The sequence below is a fragment of the Ziziphus jujuba genome, chromosome 4 (genome assembly GCF_031755915.1).
Source record: "Ziziphus jujuba cultivar Dongzao chromosome 4, ASM3175591v1".
Lineage (NCBI taxonomy): Eukaryota > Viridiplantae > Streptophyta > Magnoliopsida > Rosales > Rhamnaceae > Ziziphus > Ziziphus jujuba.
The window spans coordinates 28,198,097-28,221,245 of record NC_083382.1 but is presented as its reverse complement, the minus strand read 5'-3'; the positions used below and the strand labels follow the sequence as shown (position 1 = coordinate 28,221,245).

The 23,149-nt window shown below is 36.3% G+C and overlaps 4 protein-coding genes across 4 annotated transcripts; 3 read left to right on the top strand and 1 right to left on the bottom strand.

Annotated features, from left to right (window-relative positions):
* The first annotated feature begins 2,652 nt into the window (after positions 1-2,652).
* Positions 2,653-4,012, top strand: LOC125421871 (serpin-Z10-like). The gene is made up of 2 exons (XM_060816820.1): positions 2,653-3,057; positions 3,158-4,012. The coding sequence occupies exons 1-2, from the start codon at positions 2,653-2,655 to the stop codon at positions 3,944-3,946; spliced, it is 1,194 nt and encodes a 397-aa protein (XP_060672803.1). The 3' UTR covers positions 3,947-4,012.
* A 643-nt stretch (positions 4,013-4,655) lies between these two features.
* Positions 4,656-6,021, top strand: LOC125421872 (serpin-ZX). The gene is made up of 2 exons (XM_048471713.2): positions 4,656-5,074; positions 5,186-6,021. Exons 1-2 carry the CDS (start codon positions 4,667-4,669, stop codon positions 5,969-5,971), a joined length of 1,194 nt encoding a protein of 397 aa, XP_048327670.2. The 5' UTR covers positions 4,656-4,666; the 3' UTR covers positions 5,972-6,021.
* Positions 6,022-7,420: 1,399 nt separating this feature from the next.
* LOC107416678 (serpin-ZXA) lies at positions 7,421-14,588 on the top strand. The gene is given in 3 exon segments (XM_060816095.1): positions 7,421-7,825; positions 8,262-8,568; positions 14,107-14,588. Coding segments are annotated over 3 exon segments (1,194 nt in total).
* Positions 14,589-18,709: 4,121 nt separating this feature from the next.
* On the bottom strand, positions 18,710-22,056 carry LOC125422176 (transcription factor HHO5-like). Its single transcript, XM_048472701.2, has 5 exons — positions 21,782-22,056; positions 21,400-21,638; positions 20,996-21,284; positions 20,515-20,591; positions 18,710-19,082 (listed from the first exon to the last, which is right to left on the bottom strand). Exons 1-5 carry the CDS (start codon positions 21,969-21,971, stop codon positions 18,978-18,980), a joined length of 900 nt encoding a protein of 299 aa, XP_048328658.1. The 5' UTR covers positions 21,972-22,056; the 3' UTR covers positions 18,710-18,977.
* Positions 22,057-23,149: the final 1,093 nt, after the last annotated feature.

The following is a 23,149-nucleotide window of genomic DNA, read 5'->3' as shown; positions in this document are numbered from 1 at the left end:
CAAATTGCCATTCCTCCTTATCTCTAGATTTTCCTCTAAAATTGTTATTAAAGCCTTTTGAGTTTCTAACAGGATTTCTTCCTCTAGTAACCAGACCTTCCTTACTAGTGTCAGGCCTCTCAATTTTCATTTCCAGCTCTTTTGCTCTCAAAGAATTTATAACAATATCTGTAGTTAAGATCTCTTTACTATATTTAATTGCATTCTTAATATCCTTATAACTATTCAAAAGAGGATTCAGTAAAATCATAGCATGGTGTTCAGCAATGAACTTTTCATTACAGTTGGCCAGATCCAAACCCAATTTATTAAACTCATCAAGATTCTCCTCTAAGTCCTTTGTTGGATTCAACTTGAAACCAAAGAACTTTTCCAGCAAATATATTTTATTTGGCAATGATTTAACCAAATATAATTACTCTAATCTACTCCAAATTTCAGAGGTAGTCTTAAAATCATTTACCTCCCTTTATATGCTGTAAGAGAGATGTAAAATTATAGTGTTGTAGGCAATTTCATCCATGTCTTTCCTCTGCTCTTCCGTGAGACTCTCTGGAAAAGACCCATCTATGGCTTTGGCAACTTTTTGTTGCACCAGGACTGCTTTCATCTTCTGCCTCCATAAAAGTAAGTCTCCTTTTCCATTGAAGATCTCTAACTCTACCTTTGACCCCATTAAGCCTTCTGGTTCGTCACTCAGGAATTTCTTCAAACAGATGGTAGGCCACGTTTCTTTCTTGTGAATGAGTAGTAGAAACAGCTTTGATACCACTATTGAATATTAACTCAATACAGAAAAACCATTCACAGCATCAAGAAAGACAGAAACACACAGAAAACACACAAGGTTTTTACGAGGTTCGATCTAGAAAAGATCTACATCCTTGGTGAACTCCATCCAAGAAGTTCTTGCACTATGAACAACGAACAATGATCAATACAGCAACTTCTCTTTCTCTGTGATGGTTATCTATACCCTGTAAACCACCCCTGAAACCCCTTTTTACAACCTCTCACTTTCTCACAAAACCACTCACCCAGAATGGCCTAATCAGTCTAGAGAAAGAGATGATAAACTCAGAGAACAAAGAAGTTTACAACCAGAAAAGAAAGAAGAACAAGAAGCTGAAAGTTGCTTTTGATCGAGAGCTTCATCGAATGAATAAATTGGTTCTGTTTCTGCAGCTTTATATCCAAAACAGAAAACTAACTTTTTGACTCATCATAACCACCTTCTTAAGTGCAACGGCACCGTTTCACAACTAAAGCCATAAGAAACGTTGACTTTTGACCTCCTCTCAATTGAATCACAACTAACACTCTTTCCTTCCAAATGAGAAAGAGGGTCTCGTTAATGTAATCCAAAAAATCGAACTTAATGCTGGTTTGTTCAATCAACGGTATCTCTTGGGGTATGAGGAACTCCCTCTTTTTCGGATTCCAAAATTTAAACTCTGTTTTGAGTTCAAAGCTTCGAAAACCATGAAGGAAATGGGGCTTAATCTACCTTTCAAGCCTAGGAAGCTCACAGATATGGTTGACAGTCCTGATGGTAATAGGCTATTTGTTTCACATATATTCCACAAGTCTTCTATTGAAGTAAATGAGGAAGGAGTAGAAGCTGCAGCAAGCACTGCTGTTAGGATGCAATTGCAGTGCTAGAATTTGTAACTCCAAGCTTTGTGGCAGACCATCCTTTCCTGTTTATGATTTAGGAAAGAGATTCATGGTATAATTTTCTTTATTGGAGCTGTGCTCAACCCTCTCCTTGATGCTTAAAATGGGGAATATATATATACATATATATATATTTTAATTTTCTTGTTTTGATGTCAAATATGTATTAAATAATCTTCAGATTAAGACAGATTACCTATCTTGTTTGTTTATATGCTATAGAATTTTTCCTTTTGGTTTCTTACCTTGATATCCAAATAATAGATGTTTATGAATAAAACATCCTTCTCTCTTTTTGGATCAAAAGAAAAATTCCAATGGCAATGGAAAACAAAATATTTAATTGCCTTGAAGTCATATTTGTAGCTAATAAAAATAAAATAAAAAGTTTTTGAGGGCATAAGATTTTTCCAGTATTTCTTTGTAGTCTGTGTTAGTGTTATATGAAGTTAGAAACAAACATAGCCCCTCATGTTGCCTCAACTAGAAAAAATAAGGGTGTATAGCATATTTTAGTAGTAGTAAAAATTATAATAATAACAATATATAGTAGGTGCAAAGATAAAAAGCTTTTGGTGATCAAATGGAGCCGTTTAGACATATATCAAATACCACCCTTTTTAACAGGGACTTGTGCTTGCTTTTGGCAGTAATAATCTTGCATCACCATTTGTTGGAAGTGAGAGAATGTTTCTTTTGAAATGAAAACGACATGTTTTTATAAAATAAGTGATAGGTTAATAAAAGTTATTTTTATGAATTTAAAAGTTGTAAAATACAAAACTTCATTTGTTGTGGCTCGAAAACAGGCGGAGTTATCTTGTTGATGAAATAAATGCTATTCACCATTTGACAACCAAAAAAAAAAAAAACAACAACAACAAATTTCTCTCATCAACTTTCCTGGAATTTTTCATTCTTCTACTCCTAAATATTATTACAAGACAAAGGTCAAAAAGCTTTTTGATCATCAAAATGGAGAACTCAACTCAATCAAACACTACCACCCTCTTCAACACAGACTTCTGTTTGCAGTTGACAAACCAGATTTTAGAAAATGAAGCTTCAAATGGCTCCAATTTTGTGGCTTCTCCTTTATCACTACATGTTATGTTAAGCTTAATCGCTGCAGGTACAAAAGGCCAAACTCTGCAGCAGCTTCTTCACTTTTTGGGATCAACAAGTATTCATGATCTAAATCTGTTAGCTTCAAAGATTATCAATCTTGCATCCCCGGCTGAGAACCTTGCAGGTGGTCCACTTCTGTCCTTTGTCAATGGAGCTTGGATCGATAGAAGGTTTACTTTGAAGTCATCCTTCCAAGAGATTGCCAAAACATCTTACAAAGCTGAGCTCAAAAGCGTAGACTTTGTAGCCAAGGTATATAGCATAGCATATATACATATATATATATATTACGTACACACATACATATATCTAGCTAGCTTAACTTATAATGATTTTCATTTGATTTGATCAGGCTGAAAAAGTGGTAGAAGAGGTGAATTTGTGGGTTGAAGTAGCAACAAAAGGACTAATCAAACAACTACTCCCCGCTAGATGGCCGGACAGAGAGACTGTCTTTGTTCTTGCAAATGCACTCTACTTTAAAGGAGCATGGGATTTAAAATTTGACCCATCAATGACTCAACAAAGGGACTTTCACCTTCTCAATGGACAAATTGTTCAAGTTTCTTTCATGTCCACTCAGAGATGTAGACGCCGTCTCTACAGATCCTTCGATGGATATAAGCTAGTTCAAATTCCATACCAAAGTGGTCAAGATGCCCGGAAGTTTTCCATGTACTTTTTCCTTCCAAATAAGAAAGACGGACTGCCAAATCTAATCCAAATGGTTAAACTCAATTCCGGTTTCTTGAATCAACAATTCAAGATAGGGTTAGAAAATATGTCTGATTTCTGGATTCCAAAATTTAAATTCTGTTTTCAGTTCGAAGCTTCAGAAACCATGAAGGAAATGGGGCTCAAACTACCATTTGAGCCAGGGGAGATGACAGAAATGGTTGAGAGAGGTAATAGTGATCACGGGCTTTATGTTTCAGATATATTGCATAAGTCTTATATTGAAGTAAATGAGGAAGGAACAGAAGCTGCAGCAAGCACTGCTGTTCGAGGTCCACGTTCCCGTGCTAGCATTCCATCTCAAAGCTTTGTTGCAGACCATCCTTTTTTGTTTATGATAAGAGAAGAAACTCTTGGCATCATTTTCTTTGTTGGAGCCGTGCTCAATCCTCTACTGGATGCTTAAGACAAATTGTAGATGTTTATGGATAAAACTACTATTGAAAAATATACCACATGAATGCAATATACACATTTTGGACCCACCTTTTTTATTATGAACATTTGTTAATTTCAATGTTTACTTTTGTTTTGTTCTTTTGTAGTGTTATATTTTGTTCGTCATTCATTTTCAATAGGTGGAGAACTTTTTGTTCTTCTCACTTGTCAGCTTGTACCACTGGTGATTCTACGGATAAAACAGAGCCCCCCAATATTGTTCCTTTCAAAAATAGGAAAAGTGAGATGATCAAATTTCCATCCTTACATATTTTACTAGAAATTTTTTGAAATGATTTTTTTCCCCTAGTCAAACACCACACTTTTTGTCTATAGGGACTTTTGTTAGCATTTTAATGAAAAGCAACATGTTTTTATAAAATAAGTGACCGGTTAAAACAATTTTTTATTTTTATGAATTTAAAATTTGTGAAATACGAAATTTGTTATGCCTTGGAGAGGAAATATATATATAAATATATATATGTTGGGACAAGGTGAGCTATCTTGTTGATGAAGTAAACTTTCTAATGCAATTAAGCAACGTATACGGGTTCACACCTCACAATAAGACAAAATAAAATGTCCCTAATCAATCAACTTATCTAGATTTTTTCATTCTTCTACCCCTATATATAACGAGTTGACAATCACATGACAAAAGATCAAAAGCCTTTTGGAAATCAAAATGGAGAACTCACCACAATCAAACACCAGTGCCCTCTTCAACACAGACTTCTGTTTGCGGTTGACAAGCCAAATACTTGAAAACGAAGCTCCAAAGGGCTCCAATTTCGTGGCCTCTCCATTATCCTTACATGTCATGCTAAGCTTGATTGCTGCAGGCTCAAAAGGCCAAACTCTGCAACAGCTTCTTCATTTTTTAGGATCAACGAGTGTTGGTGATCTAAATCTGTTGTCTTCGAAGATTATTAGTACTGTTGCATCCCCGACTGAGAACCTCGAAGGTGGTCCACTTCTGTCCTTTGTCAACGGTGCTTGGCTCGATCAAAGGTTCATTTTGAAGCCATCTTTCCAAGAGATTGCCAAAGACTTTTACGAAGCTGAGATTAAAAACGTGGACTTTGAAGCCAAGGTGCATTACATATTAAAATTTCCTGTAGTAACACACAGATTTATAATATATATATATATATATATGTAGCTAGCTAAACTTAGAATTATTTTCATGTAATTTGCTCATCAGGCTAAAGAAGTGGTAGAAGAGGTGAACTTGTGGGCTCGAATGGCAACCAATGGACTAGTCAAACAACTCCTCCCAGACAAATCGTTGGATTGTGAGACCACACTTGTGCTTGCAAATGCACTCTATTTCAAAGGAGCATGGGATCAACAATTTGACCCCTCAATGACTCAACAAAGAGACTTTCACCTTCTCAATGGGCAAATTGTTCAAGCTCCTTTCATGACCACCAAGATATCTATGCGCCACCTATATGGATCTTTTGATGGTTATAAAGTACTTCAAATTCCCTACCAAAGTGGTCAAGATGCCCGGAAATTTTCCATGTACTTTTTCCTTCCATCTGAGCAAGATGGGCTGCCTAATCTAATCCAAATGGTCAAACTCAATTCTGGTTTCTTGAATCAGCAATTCAAGACAAACTTAGAAAGACTTCCTCAGCTATGGATTCCAAAATTCAAATTCTCTTATGAGTTTGAAGCTTCAGAAACCATGAAGGATATGGGGCTTAGACTACCTTTCAAGCCAGGGGAGATGACAGAAATGGTTGATACTGGTAATGGTGATGATGGCATTTATGTTTCAGATATATTCCATAAGTCTTATATTGAAATAAATGAGGAAGGGACAGAAGCTGCAGCAAGCACTGCTGTTCGATTTAAATGCTGTGCCATAATTCCAACTCCAAGCTTTGTAGCGGACCATCCTTTTCTGTTTATGATAAGAGAGGAAACTCGTGGCATGGTTTTATTTCTTGGAGCTGTATTCAATCCTCTCCTAGATACTTGAGATCAGCGAATATGCTTTGCAAGAATATTATTGGTCAAATATAATATGTATCAAGACAAATTACCTTTCTTGTTTATTTAAGTGCAATAGCTTCTTTTTTTCTTTTTTCTTTTTTTCTCTTTTAATTAAATAAAACATCTTACTTCCTATACAAGAAAACAACATATTTAATTACGTTGAGATCATATTTATTAACAAAAGAAAAATATATATATATCTTGAGGTCACACGATATTTGTTAATTTCAATGTTTAATTGTAGTGTCGTAGGTGGGCTCTACTTCAATATTCCTACTTCTTGACCCAAGAAACAAAACAGAACCTTTTATATTGTCCCTTGAAATATATAAAAAGTGAGGAGATCTGGGAATTTTATGCAATTATTTTGTTCTTAATTTATTTATTTATTTTATTATTTTGTATATTGTTGTAGTTATTTAATTGTTAGTAGTTCTTGTGGTTCATTTTTGTGGGTGGAAAATTTCCAAATTTCCCATATGCTCCGGTTCATTTAAATAGAAATGAAAGAATGAATATACAAGGAGACATTTACCTATTTGAACCTCCGGGATCTAGCCTATCATTAGCTAGGTAGGCAATATTCTGTGGCCTCTCCTTTACTTACATATTACACATATAATATGCTAAGCTTGATTTCTGCATGTTTAAAAAAGTCACACTTTTTTGGGGGAAATTTGAATAAAAATCATTGTTGTTACTCCTTTTTAAGGAAAACAAAAGTCAATAAATATGAATTAGTAACAGCTATGCGTGTGGATTTGCTTGGCACTAAAATTTCCTTTCTCAATTTATTAAAAAAAGGCATTTAAAAAAAATGCTAGATTTCATTTGATAGCTTGTTAGTTTGAGATACTTTAAAAATTTTAAACGAATATTAACTAATAAACATTTAAAGTAAGCAATGATAAAAGCAAATAAATAAAAAACTTTTAAAGTAAGTAAATTGCATAAAATTAAATAAAAATAAATAAAAAATAGCGAAAAAGAATAACCAAAGCCTCTTACCAAACAGCACACTTAAGACAGCAGGCATATACTTTTATGAACTTAATTAAGATTATCTTTTAATAGAAAATTTTATTGTCTATGGGATAGGGGAAACATACAACAGAGAAAGCCACCTAAAAATAAAATAAAGCAGCTGGCAGATGAGGCTATCTTGTTGATGAAGTAAATGCCAATTAAATTAATTAATATTTAGTCAAACTCATACGCATATATATGCTACAAAATTATCATTCAAACTCCAATGTAACAACAATTGATTGTGTTCCACGTCTCCAATACGACAAAATGAAACAGAAAATAATACCTTTCAACTTTCTTCGAAATCTTCATCCTTCTATCCCTATATATGGCCAGTTGATAATCACAAACGATATTATAGGACAAACATCAAAAGGTAGCTGGATTTTCGATCATCACATTAATGGAGCACTCACCAGAATCAAACACAAATACCCTCTTCAACACTGACTTCTGTTTGCTTTTCACAAACCAAATTTTGGAAAATGAAGCTGCAAAGGGCAACAATTTTGTGGCCTCTCCTTTATCCTTACATGTTATGCTAAGCTTGATTGCTGCAGGATCAAAAGGCCAAACTCTGCAACAACTTCTTTACTTTTTGGGATCAACCAGTGTTGGTGATCTTAATCTATTGTCTTCGAAGGTTATCAATCTCGCATCCCCGGCTGAGAACGTTGCAGGTGGTCCACTTCTATCCTTTGTCAATGGTGCTTGGCTCGATCAAAGGTTCACTTTGAAGTCATCTTTTGAAGAGATTGTCAAAGGTTCTTACAATGCTGAGCTCAAAAGCATGGACTTTGTAACCAAGGTATTATATGTTGTAACAAAAAATAGAATAAAATCAGAACACACATATTTACATGGAAAACCCTTAACGGGAAAAAACTACGAGCAAAGAGAGACAAACCTTTATCGATAAAGATTAGTACAAAAAGTGAGCAAATAAAGCAGCAAAAATTCTATATATCCGAAAACCTTCTAAAAATATATATATAGTGTACGGACGGGATAAACCTTAAAATAGGAAAGGTCCGTACCACCACATAGCCCCAAATTTTTCCTCAAAATAATTTTCACCAAACAGGTCTCACCTGCGAGCTTTTCAGATGGGGTCAACAAGAATTCGGATCATCAACTCTAACATATGTATATATATTATCTGTTTCTATGAGACATATCTCTGACCTTTTCATTGCTGCAGCAATTGAATTTATGACTTAGTTTTAATTTTATCATCATTGAAGGCTGAAGAAGTAGTGAAACAAGTGAATTCTTGGGCTGAAGCAGCAACCAAGAGGCTAATCAAAGATCTTCTACCAACTGGATCCCTCAAAAGTGATACAGCACTTGTGCTTGCAAATGCACTCTATTTTAAAGGCGCATGGGATCAAAAATTCGATCCCTCGTCGACTCAACTTCGAGACTTTCACCTTCTAAATGGGCAAACTCTTCAAGTTCCATTCATGACCACTAATAGATATATGCGCCATCTCTATGGATTATTTGATGGTTATAAAGTGCTTCAAATTCCTTACCAAAGGGGTCAAGATTGTTGTGGTTCTCTGACCACTTTAGAGAAGAAATATGAGAAGAAAAATAAAAAAAATTCTATTACTCTCTTGGAAATAGAATACAAAAATACAAAAACTTCTCTCTTGGATTCTCACGTGGAATCTCTCCCCTTACTGTCAAACTCTCTCTGAAATTTGCTCACTCTTCTCTCAAGCTCTCTCTGGAACTTAAACACTCTCTCTCTCTCGGAGTTTTCTCTCAATATTCCTTACTTGGGATAATATTGAGCTTGCTCTCTTGGCTTGGCTTGCATGCAACGGGATGGAGCCTATTTATAGGCTTACAAGGTCGGTTGCATGGCCACAATCTTCAATAGCTTCTGACAGTAGCCCACAATTGTTGAGCAATCCATTTTCGGTGTTAAATGCAGCAATGGCTATTGTCAAAGATGGTGGCTGTGCAGTCTTCACACTGTCGGTGCAGTGGCGGTGCAGCTGGACTTCACAATTCTCCCCCTCCAGCCGCATTTAAACTGATGGTCATCTGCCATCCATTCCGGCTATGTCTCTGCATAGCTTCAGCTTCTCTTGAGCAACAACTTTTGTTAGCATATCTGCTGGATTCTCTTTTGTGTGGATCTTCATCAGTTTCAGCAACTGTTGATCTATTACTTCGCGTATCCAATGATAGCGGATGTCAATGTGCTTTGTACGGGAATGATACATTGAGTTTTTGCTCAAATCCATGGCACTTTGGTTATCACAATGTATCTTGTAGTCTTCTTGCTTGATGCCCAATTCTGTGAGAAAACGTTTTAACCACAACATTTCCTTACCCGCTTCCGTTGCGGCAATGTACTTTGCTTCAGTAGTGGATAAAGCAACACACTTCTGCAATCTTGACTGCCATGACACAGCTCCCCCTGCAAAAATGTAGAGATAACCTGATGTAGACTTTCTATTATCAGGGTCTCCGGCCATATCTGCATCTGTATAGCCTTTTAAGATTGGAGCACCTCCCCCGTAGCACAAGCACAGCTTCGATGTACCTTTAAGATACCTGAGAATCCATTTGACTGCTTCCCAGTGTTTCTTTCCAGGATTTGAAAGAAATCTGCTCACAACACCTACTGCGTGAGCAATGTCTGGTCTGGTACACACCATTGCATACATCAGATTTCCTACCGCTGAAGAATATGGTACTGAAGCCATCTCCTCTATCTCTTCTTTGGATGAGGGGCACAATCTCTTACTCAACTTAAAATGATTTGCAAGTGGAATGCTGACCGGTTTGGCTTTATCCATGTTGAATCTCTTTATCACCCGTTCAACATACTTCTCTTGAGATAGCCATAACCTTTTATTCTTCCTGTCTCGGATTATTTGCATTCCCAAAATTTGTTGAGCTGGTCCTAAGTCTTTCATATCAAAAGACTTAGACAATTCTTTCTTCAGCTGACTAATCTTCATTGCATCTTGTCCAACGATCAACATGTCGTCCACATATAGCAAAAGTGCAATGAAGTTTCCACCTAAAAATTTTTGAATATAAACACACTGGTCTGCTGCAGTCCTTTTATAACCTTGACTCACCATAAACGAGTCAAACTTCTTGTACCATTGTCTTGGTGCTTGCTTGAGGCCATACAAGCTCTTCTTTAGCTTGCATACGAGGTTTTCTTTCCCTGAAACCTCAAATCCTTCTGGCTGCTCCATGTAGATTTCTTCATGTAAATCACCGTGAAGAAATGCTGTCTTCACATCCATCTGTTCAAGCTCTAGGTTTAGACTTGCTACTAAACCAAAAATAACTCGAATTGAAGTCATTTTTACCACTGGTGAAAACATCTCATCAAAGTCAATTCCTTTCTTCTGAAGAAATCCTTTGACCACCAATCGGGCTTTGTGTTTCACCACCTTTCCGCTGCCATCTTTCTTGAGCTTGAACACCCATTTATTCTTTAGTGCCTTCTTTCCTGTTGGAAGCTCAACCAACTCATAAGTATGATTTTTCTGCAAGGATTCCATCTCATCTTGCATTGCTTGCAGCCACTTTTCCTTCTCTTGATGAGAAACAGCTTCCTGGAAACTCTCTGGCTCCCCCTCTTCAGTAAGCAGAATATACTCAGATTCTGGAAATCTCTTTGATGGAATTCGGCCTCGCTCAGATCTCCGAACTTGTAAATCACTGGTTTCAGGAGGTGTACCATCATCTGACCGCTGTGATGGTCCTGCAGCTGCTTGAGAGGATTGAGTCTCCCCCTGCTCAATATCCCTTTCTTCCTCCTGGTATATCTTCATGCACCTCATTATCTTCTGTGGCTATTTGTGCTGGTGCTGGATTAGGACAAAAATTCTCGGCACTAGAACTACAATTAGGAGACATTCTGGGCTTTTCAATGTCTTCCATTTTCTGGTTTTCATGGAATACTACATCCCTGCTTCTAATAACCTTCTTTGTTTTCGGGTCCCATAACCTGTATCTGAATTCTTCATCTCCATATCCTATAAAGATGCATGGAGTAGATCTTGCATCGAGCTTCTGTCTGAGCTCCTTGGATACATGTACATAAGCTAAACAACCAAACACTCTTAAATGAGAGTAGGAGGGAATCTTACCCGACCACACTTTCTCCGGAATTTCAAAATTCAACGGTACTGACGGTGATCTGTTGATTAAATAGCAGGCGGCACGAACAGCTTCTCCCCAGAATGGCTTTGGCAGCTTAGCCATACTTATCATACTTCTGACCTTTTCCATAATGGTTCGGTTCATTCTTTCGGCTATTCCATTATGTTGTGGGGTGCGAGGGACCGTCTTCTCATGTCGAATGCCATGTCTTCTGCAGTAGGCATCGAACTCCTTGGAAGTATACTCGCCTCCATTATCTGAGCGGAGACATTTCAGCTTCTTTCCTGTTTCACGCTCTACCATGGTATGAAACAGTTTGAAGTAATCCAATACCTGGTCCTTTGTCTTCAAGAAATATACCCACACCTTCCGTGAAGCATCATCAATGAAGGTCAGGAAATACTTGTTGCCACCTAATGATTCCACCTCCATGGGACCACAAACATCAGAGTGCACCAGACTAAGCAACTCTGATCTTCTCGATGCAGAGGAACTGAAGGAGACTCTATGTTGCTTACCAAACAAGCAGTGATTACAAGGATCTAGCGCAGCATCCTTGCAAACAGTGATAAGCTTCTTCCTTGCCAAAGTGGACAATCCTTTTTCACTCATGTGACCAAGTCTCTGGTGCCACAGATTTTGAGACGCCTCTCCTTCTGCAATATTAAGGCTTTCTGCACATATCTTCATATGAGTTTTGTACAGCGTTCCACAAATATGTCCTCGGGCGACAACTATGGCACCTTTCGTCATTTTCCATGTGCCTTTGCTAAAGTAGTTGTCATAGCCTTGCTTGTCTAAGGCTGCTCCCGAAAGTAGATTAAGCCGAATATCTGGAACATGACGGACATCCTTCAAAGTGATTGTACAACCAACATTCGTTTTTACCTGAATATCACCAGTTCCCATAATCTTTGCAAAACTGGAATTTCCCATCTTTACCGTACCAAAGTCTCCTGCTTTGTACGTTTTGAAGAAATCTCTGTGTGGAGTGACATGGTAGGATGCTGCAGCATCGACTACCCACTCAACATCTTGGCTTGATATATGAAGGCATGTCTCTTCTTTGGTGGAGCAGAGCGCCACTTCGCCTGTAACAGTGACTAGTGTCTCTCCATCCTTCTTCGGCTGATTACCTTGGAGCCTCTGCTCTCTCAACAACTTTCTGCAGTTCTTCTTCATGTGACCCTCCAGGCCACAATGATAGCACTTATATGATGATTTTCTGTCGTCTGTAGATCTGCCTCTGCTCTTGCTCCTGCCTTTCCCCCTATCTCGACCACCTCTTTGCTGTCTTCCTCTCTCTATGACGAGGGCATGTGACTGATCCATGCCAATGTCCTTTCTCCTGGCCTCTTCATTAAATAGGGCATCCTTAACCATAGACATAGTAAGTTTGCCATTCATGGCCGAATTGCTGAGAGAGACTACCAATGTCTCCCAACTGTCTGGAAGAGAGCTTAGAAGTAGGAGGGCCTGATCCTCATCCCCTAATTGATAATCCACAGCAGATAGTTGATTTACCAAGCTCTGGAACTCACTGGTATGCTCGGCTACAGAAGTTCCACTCTGTAATTTTAAATTTACCAATCGCTTAAGCAACAGGGCTTTGTTCCGAGCAGTCTTGGCCTGGTACATGTCCTCCAATTTTGTCCAGAGGGCATATGCATCCGTTTCCTTCGCTACATGATGGAAGACACTGTGATCGATCCATTGCCTGATCTGACAGATCATTTTCTTGTTTAATTTCTTCCATTCTGCTTCTTTGCTGGGATCGGGGTTTTCTCCTTTAGCTTCTATAGGATCAAACAAATCCTTACAATTGAGGAGATCTTCCATCCGAGGTCTCCAAAGTGTATAATTTGTGGCAGTGAGCTTAACCATAGCTCCCGAAGATGATTCTTCCATTGACATTATGGCTTGACTAAAAATGGAGCTGAATTTGGCAAAACGGAGTTAACCGTTGCGTCCAGAACGGCCGAAAATGGTGGACTTGACTCTTCCGGGGTCAAAATATAATTACCAGAAATTTTGGGGCAAATATGTAATTTCATAAAACTTCTGGGTCAACCTGTAAATACAAAAACTACAGGGGTCAATCTGTAATTTCAAACAATTCAGGGGCTATTCCGTAATTTCAAAAACTTCTGATGACGTGGCAGATTGTGTTGACGTGTCAACACGTGGCAGATGACGTGGCTGATGACGTGGCTGATGACGTGTCGGATCGCGTGGCTGATGACGTGGCTGGTGCGCTGACGTGTCTGCTGACGTGGTCGTCTTCAACCTCCAGACGGCGCGTGAGACGTTTCGTTTCTCTCCGGCGAACTTCGTTGTTCTCTTCTCGTCGGGTACTTTCACCTGGTATTGTCAAATTAATTATTTGAGCAACTTTTCGAAACACCAACCTGAAGAACAGTGGCTCTGTTTCTTCAAATTTTGAACCCAAGCTCTCGACCTGGAGCTCTGATACCACTTGTTGTGGTTCTCTGACCACTTTAGAGAAGAAATATGAGAAGAAAAATAAAAAGAATTCTATTACTCTCTTGGAAATAGAATACAAAAATACAAAAACTTCTCTCTTGGATTCTCACGTGGAATCTCTCCCCTTACTGTCAAACTCTCTCTGAAATTTGCTCACTCTTCTCTCAAGCTCTCTCTGGAACTTAAACACTCTCTCTCTCGGAGTTTTCTCTCAATATTCCTTACTTAGGATAATATTGAGCTTGCTCTCTTGGCTTGGCTTGCATGCAACGGGATGGAGCCTATTTATAGGCTTACAAGGTCGGTTGCATGGCCACAATCTTCAACAGCTTCTGACAGTAGCCCACAATTGTTGAGCAATCCATTTTCGGTGTTAAATGCAGCAATGGCTATTGTCAAAGATGGTGGCTGTGCAGTCTTCACACTGTCGGTGCAGTGGCGGTGCGGCTGGACTTCACAAAGATGCCCGTAAATTTTCCATATACTTTTTCCTTCCAGATGAAAAAGATGGCCTGCACAATCTAATCCAAAAGATTAAATTCAATCCCGGTTTCTTAAATCAACAATTTAAGTAGTGGTTAGAGGATCTCCCTGATTTTTGGATTCCAAAATTCAAATTCTCATTTGAGTTGGAAGCTTCGAAAAGCATGAAGGAAATGGGGCTCAAACTACCATTTGAGGTAGGGGAGCTGACAGAAATGGTAGACAGTCCCAACAGTGATAGACTTTATGTTTCAGATATATTCCATAAGTCCCATATTGAAGTGAATGAGGAAGGGACCGAAGCCGCAGCCAGCACTGCTGCTGCTTTTCGTTTCCTTTGTGCCACATTTCCAACCCCAAGCTTTGTAGCTGATCATCCTTTCATGTTTATGATAAGAGAAGAAATTCATGGAATGGTGTTTTTTGTTGGAGCCGTGCTCAACCTTCTACTGGATGCTTAAGGTTGATCAGGAAATGTTATAAAACTGTGTCTTATATACATATATATATATATATATGTTGAATTAGGGTGTTGGGAAGAAATTGTTTTCTTGTTTTGATATAAATATTTGTATTTTAATAATGTTAAGGTTGAGTCAACTTAGAGAATTTCACCTTCTTAATGGATGAACTGTTAAAGTTCCCTTCATGACCTCTCCAAGATTCTTAAACCATCTCTATGGATCATTTGATGGTTATAAAGTGCTTCAAATTCCCTACAAAACTGGTCAAGATGCTAAAAAAATTTCCATGTACATTTTTACTTCCAAACAGTTAAACTCAATCCTGGTTTCTTGAATCAACGATTCAAGCTGAGGTTAGCGGACACCCCCAATTTTATATCCCAAAATTTAAGTCTGTTTCGAGTTTGAACCTCCAAAAACCAGGGAGGAAATGGGACTTAAACTAATTTTCAGCCCAGGTGGGCTCACTGAAATGGTAGTTAATAGTTAGGAGAGTAAAAAACTATATGTTTCAGATATATTCCATAAGTCTTTTATTGAAGTTGATGAGGAAGGGACGGAAGCAGCAAGTGCTAGTGCTTTATGCTTGGGATGCTGTCATAGTATTGTAACACTAAGCTTTGGGGCAGGCCATCCTTTCCTTATATATGATCAGAGAAGACACTCATGGCATGGTTTTCTTTGTTTGAACTGTGCTCAACCTCTCCTCACCTTCTAAATGGTCAAGATGCTGGGAAGTTTTGCATGTACTTTTTCCTTCCAAATGAGAAAGACGGTGTGCCAAATCTAATCCAAATGGTTAAACTCAATCCCAGCTTTCGAATCAACAATAATTCAAGATAGGGTTAGAAGGTATGTCTTATTTTTGGATTCCAAAATTTAAGTTCCATTTTGAGTTTGAAGCTTCCGAAACCATGAAGGAAATTGGGGGCTTAAATCACCATACGAGCCTGTGGAGATGACAAAAATGGTTGAGAGAGATAATAGTGGTCATGTGCTTTCTGATTCAGATATACTGCATAAGTCTTTATATTAAAGTAAATGAGGAAGGGACAGAAGCTGCAGCAAGCACTGCTGTTCGAGGTTTACATTGTCGTTCTACATTTCCAATACGAAGCTTTGTTGCAGACCATCATTTTTTTTGTTTATGATAAGAGAAGAAACTCATGGCATGATTTTCTTTGTTGAAGCCATGCTCAATTCTCTTCTGGATGCTTAAGACATGTTGTAGATATTTATAAATAAGCTACAACTTATATAAAAATTTACTTTTGGATCAACTTTTTGTTAGCCTAAGCTTTTGAAATAGATGTTAATCAATTTGGCATTGGTATCAAAACTTTGGTGATTGTGAGGTCTTGAGTTCGAATCTATGGTATGATTTCTTTCTACTCTATTAATGGAAAGGGGATGTCCACTTACTCGAATGAATATTTGTTAATTTCAATGTCTACTTTTTGTTTTGTCCATTTGTAATTTATGTTTTTTGTTCTTGTATAGGATTGTCCAGCTGGTGATTCTACAAGCAAAACATAGCCCCTCAATATTGTCCCTTTCGAAAATAGGAAAAGTGAGGAGATCAAATTTATGAACTTAAAATTTGCGAAATACAAAACTTAATTTGTTATGCCTTTATTTACTTATCTACTTATTTTTCGGGACAAGGTGAGCTATCTGTAGATAAAGTAAAATGCTATGTACAAAGGTGTTCAGAGGTCACAGTAGGACAAAACAAAACAAAGCAAAATAAAAAATAAAAAAAAAAGTCTCTAATCAATAACTTTCCTAGAAGTTTTCATTCTTCCTCCCCTATATATAACAAGTTGATCATCACAAGACAAAGATCAAAAGCTTTTTGGTAATCAAAATGGAGAACTCACCACCATCAACACCAGTGCCCTCTTCAACATAGACTTCTGTTTGATGTTGACAAACCAGATACTAGAAAAGGTAGCTCCAAAGGGCTCCAATTTTGCGGCCTCTCCTTATATCCCTATATGTTATGCTAAGCTTGATTGCTGCAGGCTCAAAAGGCCAAACTCTGCAACAGCTTCTTCACTTTTTAGGATCAAGCAATGTTAGTGATTTAAATCTGTTGTCTTCGAAGATTCTCAGCACTGTTGCATCCCCAGATGAGAACCTCGAAGGTGGTCCACTTCTGTCCTTTGTCAATGGTGCTTGGCTAGATCAAAAAGACTAATCAAACATCTCCTCCCAATTGGATACTTCAAAACTGTGCTTGTTCTTGCCTATGCACTCTATTTTAAAGGAGCATGGGATCAGAAATTCGATCCCTCATAGCGTCTCAACTTCGAGAATTTCCTCTTCTAAATGGGAAAACTGTAAGATATATATATCCTCCACGGATCATTTGATGGTTACAAAGTTGTTCAAGTTCCTTACCAAAGTGGTCAATATGGCCAAAAAAATTTCCATGTACTTTTTTCCTTCCGGATGAGAATGATGATCTCCTCAACCTAGTCCAGACATTTAGCTCATAGATCCTGATTTTCTAAATCAAATATTTAAGATGTATCAAAAGAATCTCTCTGATTTTTGGATTCCAAAGTTCAAATTCTCATTCGTGTTCAAAGCTTTGAAAAGCATGCAGAAGGAAATGGGGCTAAATACTACCATTTGAGGCAGGGAGCTTACAGAAATGGTAGACAGTCCCAACAGTGATAGACTTCATGTTTCAGATATATTCCACAAAGTCCCATATTGAAGTGAATGAGAAAGGGACTGAAGCCGTTTCTAGCACTATTGCTGTTGAACGTCGTGAAAGAAGAGCCAGAATTCCTACTCCAAGCTTTGTGGTTGATCACGCTTTCTTGTTTATGACAAGAAAAGAGAGTCATTGGATGGCGTTTTTTGTTGGAGCCCAGCTTGACCCTCTCCTGGATGCTTAAGCTCTTTTGTACGCACTTTTGTTTCTTGTTTTGATGTCAAATAAATATATTTATGTATATATATACATATATTTTGTTTTTTTTGGAGATATCTCCCAAATTATCTATGTCGACATATGGGCTCTCCATGGATTGATAGAATAGTGCAGTAATCTTAAGTGAAAATAAAACATGATATGTGTTTATAATGAACAATAATATGTGTAGATATTGAACTAGTAAATAATAATGGAAGTACTTTGTGTTAGATATACATATTCCACAAAAAAATATTTTGTGTTATCAATAATAATAAATGAATTTTTTAATACTCTTTCCCTTCCAAAACAAATTCTTAAACCACCATTGAGCACCATTAACAAAATACAATTAAAAGCAAACGAAACCATTCACTTAAAAAAAATTAGGGATTTATACTCTCTCAAAAATAAATAAATAAAAATCAGGATTCACTTGGCGGGTACATTTCATTAATGAGTAAAACCACGGGGACTTGTTGGCAAAGTTGAACTTTGGAGATTGTAGTTTTTAACGAATTTTTTCCTGGACAGACCACTTCTTGCTTCGTGGCCATCTACATACCCACAGCTAGGAGCTCTTTGATTAGTTCAGGTATTATTGCAAATTAATAAAATATTTTTATCCATTATCAATATAGATATTGAAATAAAGCAAAATGGTAGTGCACACGGCCCATTACAATAGATGCCTAGATTTGCAATGATGTGGAGCAGAGCATGTTTAGAACATGCACATGGTAGGACCTAAATGGAATTGTTGACTAATATGGATGCTGCTGCTAGCTCTGCCCTGTTGGACATCATATTCTTCTGGTTTGATTTTGGTGATTATTGCTTTACAAAGGACTATAACTTTTACTGGAATAAATGTGTCCCAGATGGATCTGATATATTTTGGTACAAAAAGAAATTTAAGAAAAAAAGTTCTCTTTTCTTGCATTAACAAGTTATTATTGAGAACTGAAAATGCTGACAAAGATCATAAGGTCACCAGTAGATTATGCAAGAGGGTGGTTGTCTAGTTGAGGAGATGTCATAAGTTACGTTATGGTTCCCTAGAAGTTTTAGTAGTTTTACGGTGTGGTTTTGGCTAATAGATTAATAGAAAGCATTATAAGTTGGGAAAAAAGACACAATCAAGCATTTCAAAGCTCAAGGTCAGATAGATACCATGGGAAGAGTAGGAGTATATATATATATATATATATAAGTGCCTGTTCAAACAGTCTTATCCGTTATAGCTACGACAAACAACACACTCTAACAGTAACTGAAAGATAGAAAAAAGAGGACACTGCACCAGTTTTCATCCATAAACTACCATCAAAGCCCGTACCGTATAGGTTCTTCCCGTAATATGTTACGAGTTTACAGACCGATTATTTATTATATATAGGACGACAGCTTTTTGCATAAGTAATTGGCTGGTCCCTTCAACTGCCTATGCACAGAATGAATCAGCCGTCTGTCATCCATATGCCTGGCCAATTTTGATGTCCCACTGGTTGATTTTCCTCATCTGTGCCATTCCGAAGACACTCGCGGTTGTGATTTCGGTACTTCTGAAACCAAATATCAATTTTCTATCAGCTTCATGATTCAATAAACTATCATTTTTAAATGCTTACTTTGAATATCATGAAGAGCATCGGAAATCCACAAGTTCATATTTGACGGGAAAACCAATTGGTTCCATGGTGGTCAATAGGATGATGAAATATGGGTGTCAAAAATTTATTAGGAAGCAAAAAGCATTGTGTTTGCTTTTTGTGGATGTTGGTTAATGTGGGAATGCAAAAATAGAAAGCAATCAGACAATACAAAAGAGAAACAGGCCACACAATATATTGAAATCGAGAAAGCACCAATGGCAAGACTGCATATTTTGTACAATTAATCAGAAATTTCTATATGTATCACCTTTCTCTGTATCAAAATCACAATCAGAAGCTTACCTTATCACAGTTGCTTATAAAAACAACATGGATCAGTCAGAAACTTAGTCAAACTTGTCACAACGTTAAGCAAGAGTCAACACAGATCATCAGATGAAATTATGCAATAACCATGCGTTATATCAATTAATCAAATAAAGGAGAACAAATAAAAGTTGGCCATTGAACTAAAAGAGGGGGGGTGGGTGAGAGTCTTCCATTGAATTAATGGAAGGTAAACAAACCTTGTGCGAGGAAAAAGATCAGTTGGGCTAAGTTGTTCATATGAGCAAGTTAACCTTCATAAATAAACTTATTAGTGAAAAAACCTAAGATTAAAAAAAAAAAAAAAATACACTGCTTCCCTTAAGGCCTGAGAAGTACTATTTGGTTTATGCCATAGGAATCTCCCATCCAATCAGTCTATCAAATCGTCCTTTACGTTTTCTCGAGATTAGTCTGCATATCAGTTAATTACCAACATAAGCCTCACCGCAAGTTTATGCTTCAATTATCCGTTCCTAAAATGTATTGCCTGCTCCACTTGCTTATGTAACTAAAGTTTTTATTAGTACAGCTTTCTATAATATTTTAAAAACATATCTATATATATATATATATATATTTAAAAATTAATGAATATTTGATTGTAAATTATAAAAAAAAAAATTTGCGTTAAATGGTTTTTGGATTACCTGCATAACCTAAAAAGGAACTTTTACAAAGAAGTTTAAAATTTAATTTAATTTATTATTTTTTTTTTTTGTTAACTATTTTCAAACATTTAAATTTTTTTAAAAAGAAGAGCTTTTGGGTTAAAAAAAAATAATAAAGAAAAAAAGCCAATCAAACATACGCTAATTTACTTTTCCACGATGAGCAATTCAACTAGCAGATAAAACACCAACCCGATATAAACTTTGATAAAAGATTTTGACAACTTTCAAATAGGAACACCATTTTTTTTTTAACTAGAAAATTTATTTTTTTAACAAAAAAAAAGAAAAAGTAAAAAAAAAAAAATACTTGCTATAGGGAAGAGAAATTCAAATTAATCAACCTGGAGATGGCTTTTCACTTGGTCAGTAGTCAAGCCCTCAATTTGCATTGTCTCTTTAATTTGTTTTGGTGTAGCCACTGCCCAACAACAAAACATAGATATAAATTAAAAAAAAAAAAAAAAGAAAGGAAAAAAACAATATAATAATTTAAAATTAAAATAAAACATTATAACGGAATTGATTATAAGGAGAGAGAGAGAGAGAGAGAACAAAAAAAAAAAAAAAACTAAAAAACACACATATGTGTGATACATTGGAACGTGGCTTCTAATTACACCATCAGAAACATGCAAATTACCAATTTCTTCATGCATCATTTACATATACTCCAAGTTGTCAACCCAAAAGCTAATTCATGATTACCACCAAAAAAAATAAAAATAAAAAAGAATAATTCATGATAAAATTAGGTTTTCAAATTGTAATTTTACCATATGATCAACAAAAAGAAAAAAATAATAATAATAATAATAATTTTACCTTCAGGACCCCCAAGAATATTCAGAGCGTCCAGGAACCTTGCATGAAGGTCTGGTGTCCAGTATCTCCTAGTAATATTCCTCCAGAGATCAGTAGGCTCTGGCAACATTGGCTCTGCTTGTTGTCTTGGCTCTTGCTGATAATGTGGTTCTTCTGCAGATTCATTTCCCACCAAACTTATACCTTCATGATTATCCGAGGATCCGATTCTCGGATACTTGGTTTTCGTAACCACTGCCACCTCTCTCTCTACCTCCTTTCCCTTTCCATTTTCACCGTAGTTGTACGGCTAAAAAGATTTTGTAACAAAAAAATTTTCAATATTCTTTTTTTAGTTTTCATAGAAATCAAAAAAAAAAAAAAAGGAAAAAAAAAAGTGATTGTTTAGATGATGTTAGAAAAACCTGATCGGTTCTGTTGAGGTCGGGACGATAAGAGTCCCAAGAATTGGCTGCAGACAAAGGATTGACAAGGTATTGTCCATGTCCTTGTTCAACATTAGTATTATTCATTTGTTCATTCTGATTATAATTCTCATAACTCCTTTTGTTCCTTGCCAAAAGCTCAGAAATACGTTTCTGTTCTTCAGCATGTTCTTTTTCCTTCTCAGCCTTCCGGATTTCCACCTTTAACACTTCAATGGCTATACATATATATATATATATATATAAATTATTATCAAAACTTCAAAGAGAACAGTTATTATAACTTTATGAATTAAAAAAATTAATAAAAGGGATTTTGTTTCTTTTTTTTTTTTTTTTAAATATGGTTTTGATTTAGTACCGTCCATGAGGAGCAACATGCACTGAGGGAGTTCACGTTTGAAAACCATAACCCTGGCCAGCTCTTCTTCATGCTCACGCATGTAGTCATTCAGAACTGACCATCTCTGTGAGACATCTTGGACTTTTTGCAGATCATTGAGTAAGTTTGTGATGGATTTGGGGACATAAGACACTTTCAGACTAGCCATTTCTCTCTCTCTCTCTCTCTCTCTCTTGTGTATGATCTGAAACAGTAGTCTTTTTGGCTCTCTCTTTCTAAAACGCCACTATATATATATATATATATATATATATGTATAGATATAGATATCAAGATGAGGTATAGTCTCTGGTAAAGACTGTTTGATTTGGAGGTATAAATAAATATAAAATAAAAAGAAAATAAAAGTAGTATTAAAGTGAGGAGAGGTAGAAAGTGAAGACCAGAATCCGGAATACAAGAAAGAGCTATTAAAAAAGGTGTGTTAGGAAAATCCCATTAAGACAAATTAGATTACATAATATGACAGATTCCCATATGCATTTCCCTCAGATTTTGACAGCCAAGTATGAAATTCTGTTGCTTTTTAAAATGTTAGTTTGGTACGTTAATTATGTAAATAAGTAGAAAAAACCTTTTTTTTTTGAAAATTACAAGTTATTCCATGGATTTTCTTTCCGTTAATGTCAAGGCCATGCCCTTCTTTTGCGGGGAAATATCAATACTTTATATAACTACGTCAACAGAATTTTTCATTTTATAATTTTCTGAGCAATCTTATTCTAGAATATACTACCATATATATTATACATTAATTGCTAACTATTACATATTCCTTTTCAAGAAAAAATTCCATGGATTTTCTTTCCGTTAATGTAAAGGCCATGCCCTCCTTTTGAGGGGAAATATCAATACTTTATATAACTACATCAACAGAATTTTTCATTTTATAATTTCCTGAGCAATCTTACTCTAGAATATACTACCATATATATTATATATTAATTGCTAACTATTACATATTCCTTTTCAAAAAAAAAGAAAAAAAGAAACTATTACATATTCTACTACTTACTCTATTAATCATGCTTTGAAATTCTCTCTCTCTCTCTCTCTCTTATATTTTATAAAAAGCCAAAAAAAGAAAAAAAATTTCAAAAATTGTTGATATTTTGTATATTAGTATATGGATACCAATTGTAAATACCGGGATTTTTCACCTTCAAAACCGCTTTTTTTTTTATTCAATTGTTTTCTTTGTCATTATTAAAAAGGGTTTGGAGGTAAGCATTGTTCTAATTAAATGCATGAACAAAGAAACGTCTAACTTTTTTACAGGAATATTCAGCCACGTTGAGATTGTGTCAGTGGCCGTTGCATGCAATT

Coding starts and splice junctions, on each gene's coding strand:
- LOC125421871 (XM_060816820.1), top strand. CDS start 2,653: ATGGAGAACTCAACTCAATCAAACACTACCACCCTCTTCAACACAGAC. Junction 3,058..3,157: donor GCGTAGACTTTGTAGCCAAG/GTATATAGCATA, acceptor TGATTTGATCAG/GCTGAAAAAGTGGTAGAAGA.
- LOC125421872 (XM_048471713.2), top strand. CDS start 4,667: ATGGAGAACTCACCACAATCAAACACCAGTGCCCTCTTCAACACAGAC. Junction 5,075..5,185: donor ACGTGGACTTTGAAGCCAAG/GTGCATTACATA, acceptor TTTGCTCATCAG/GCTAAAGAAGTGGTAGAAGA.
- LOC125422176 (XM_048472701.2), bottom strand. CDS start 21,971: ATGGCTAGTCTGAAAGTGTCTTATGTCCCCAAATCCATCACAAACTTA. Junction 21,285..21,399: donor ACCTCAACAGAACCGATCAG/GTTTTTCTAACA, acceptor AAATCTTTTTAG/CCGTACAACTACGGTGAAAA. Junction 19,083..20,514: donor AAGTGAAAAGCCATCTCCAG/GTTGATTAATTT, acceptor ATTTGGTTTCAG/AAGTACCGAAATCACAACCG.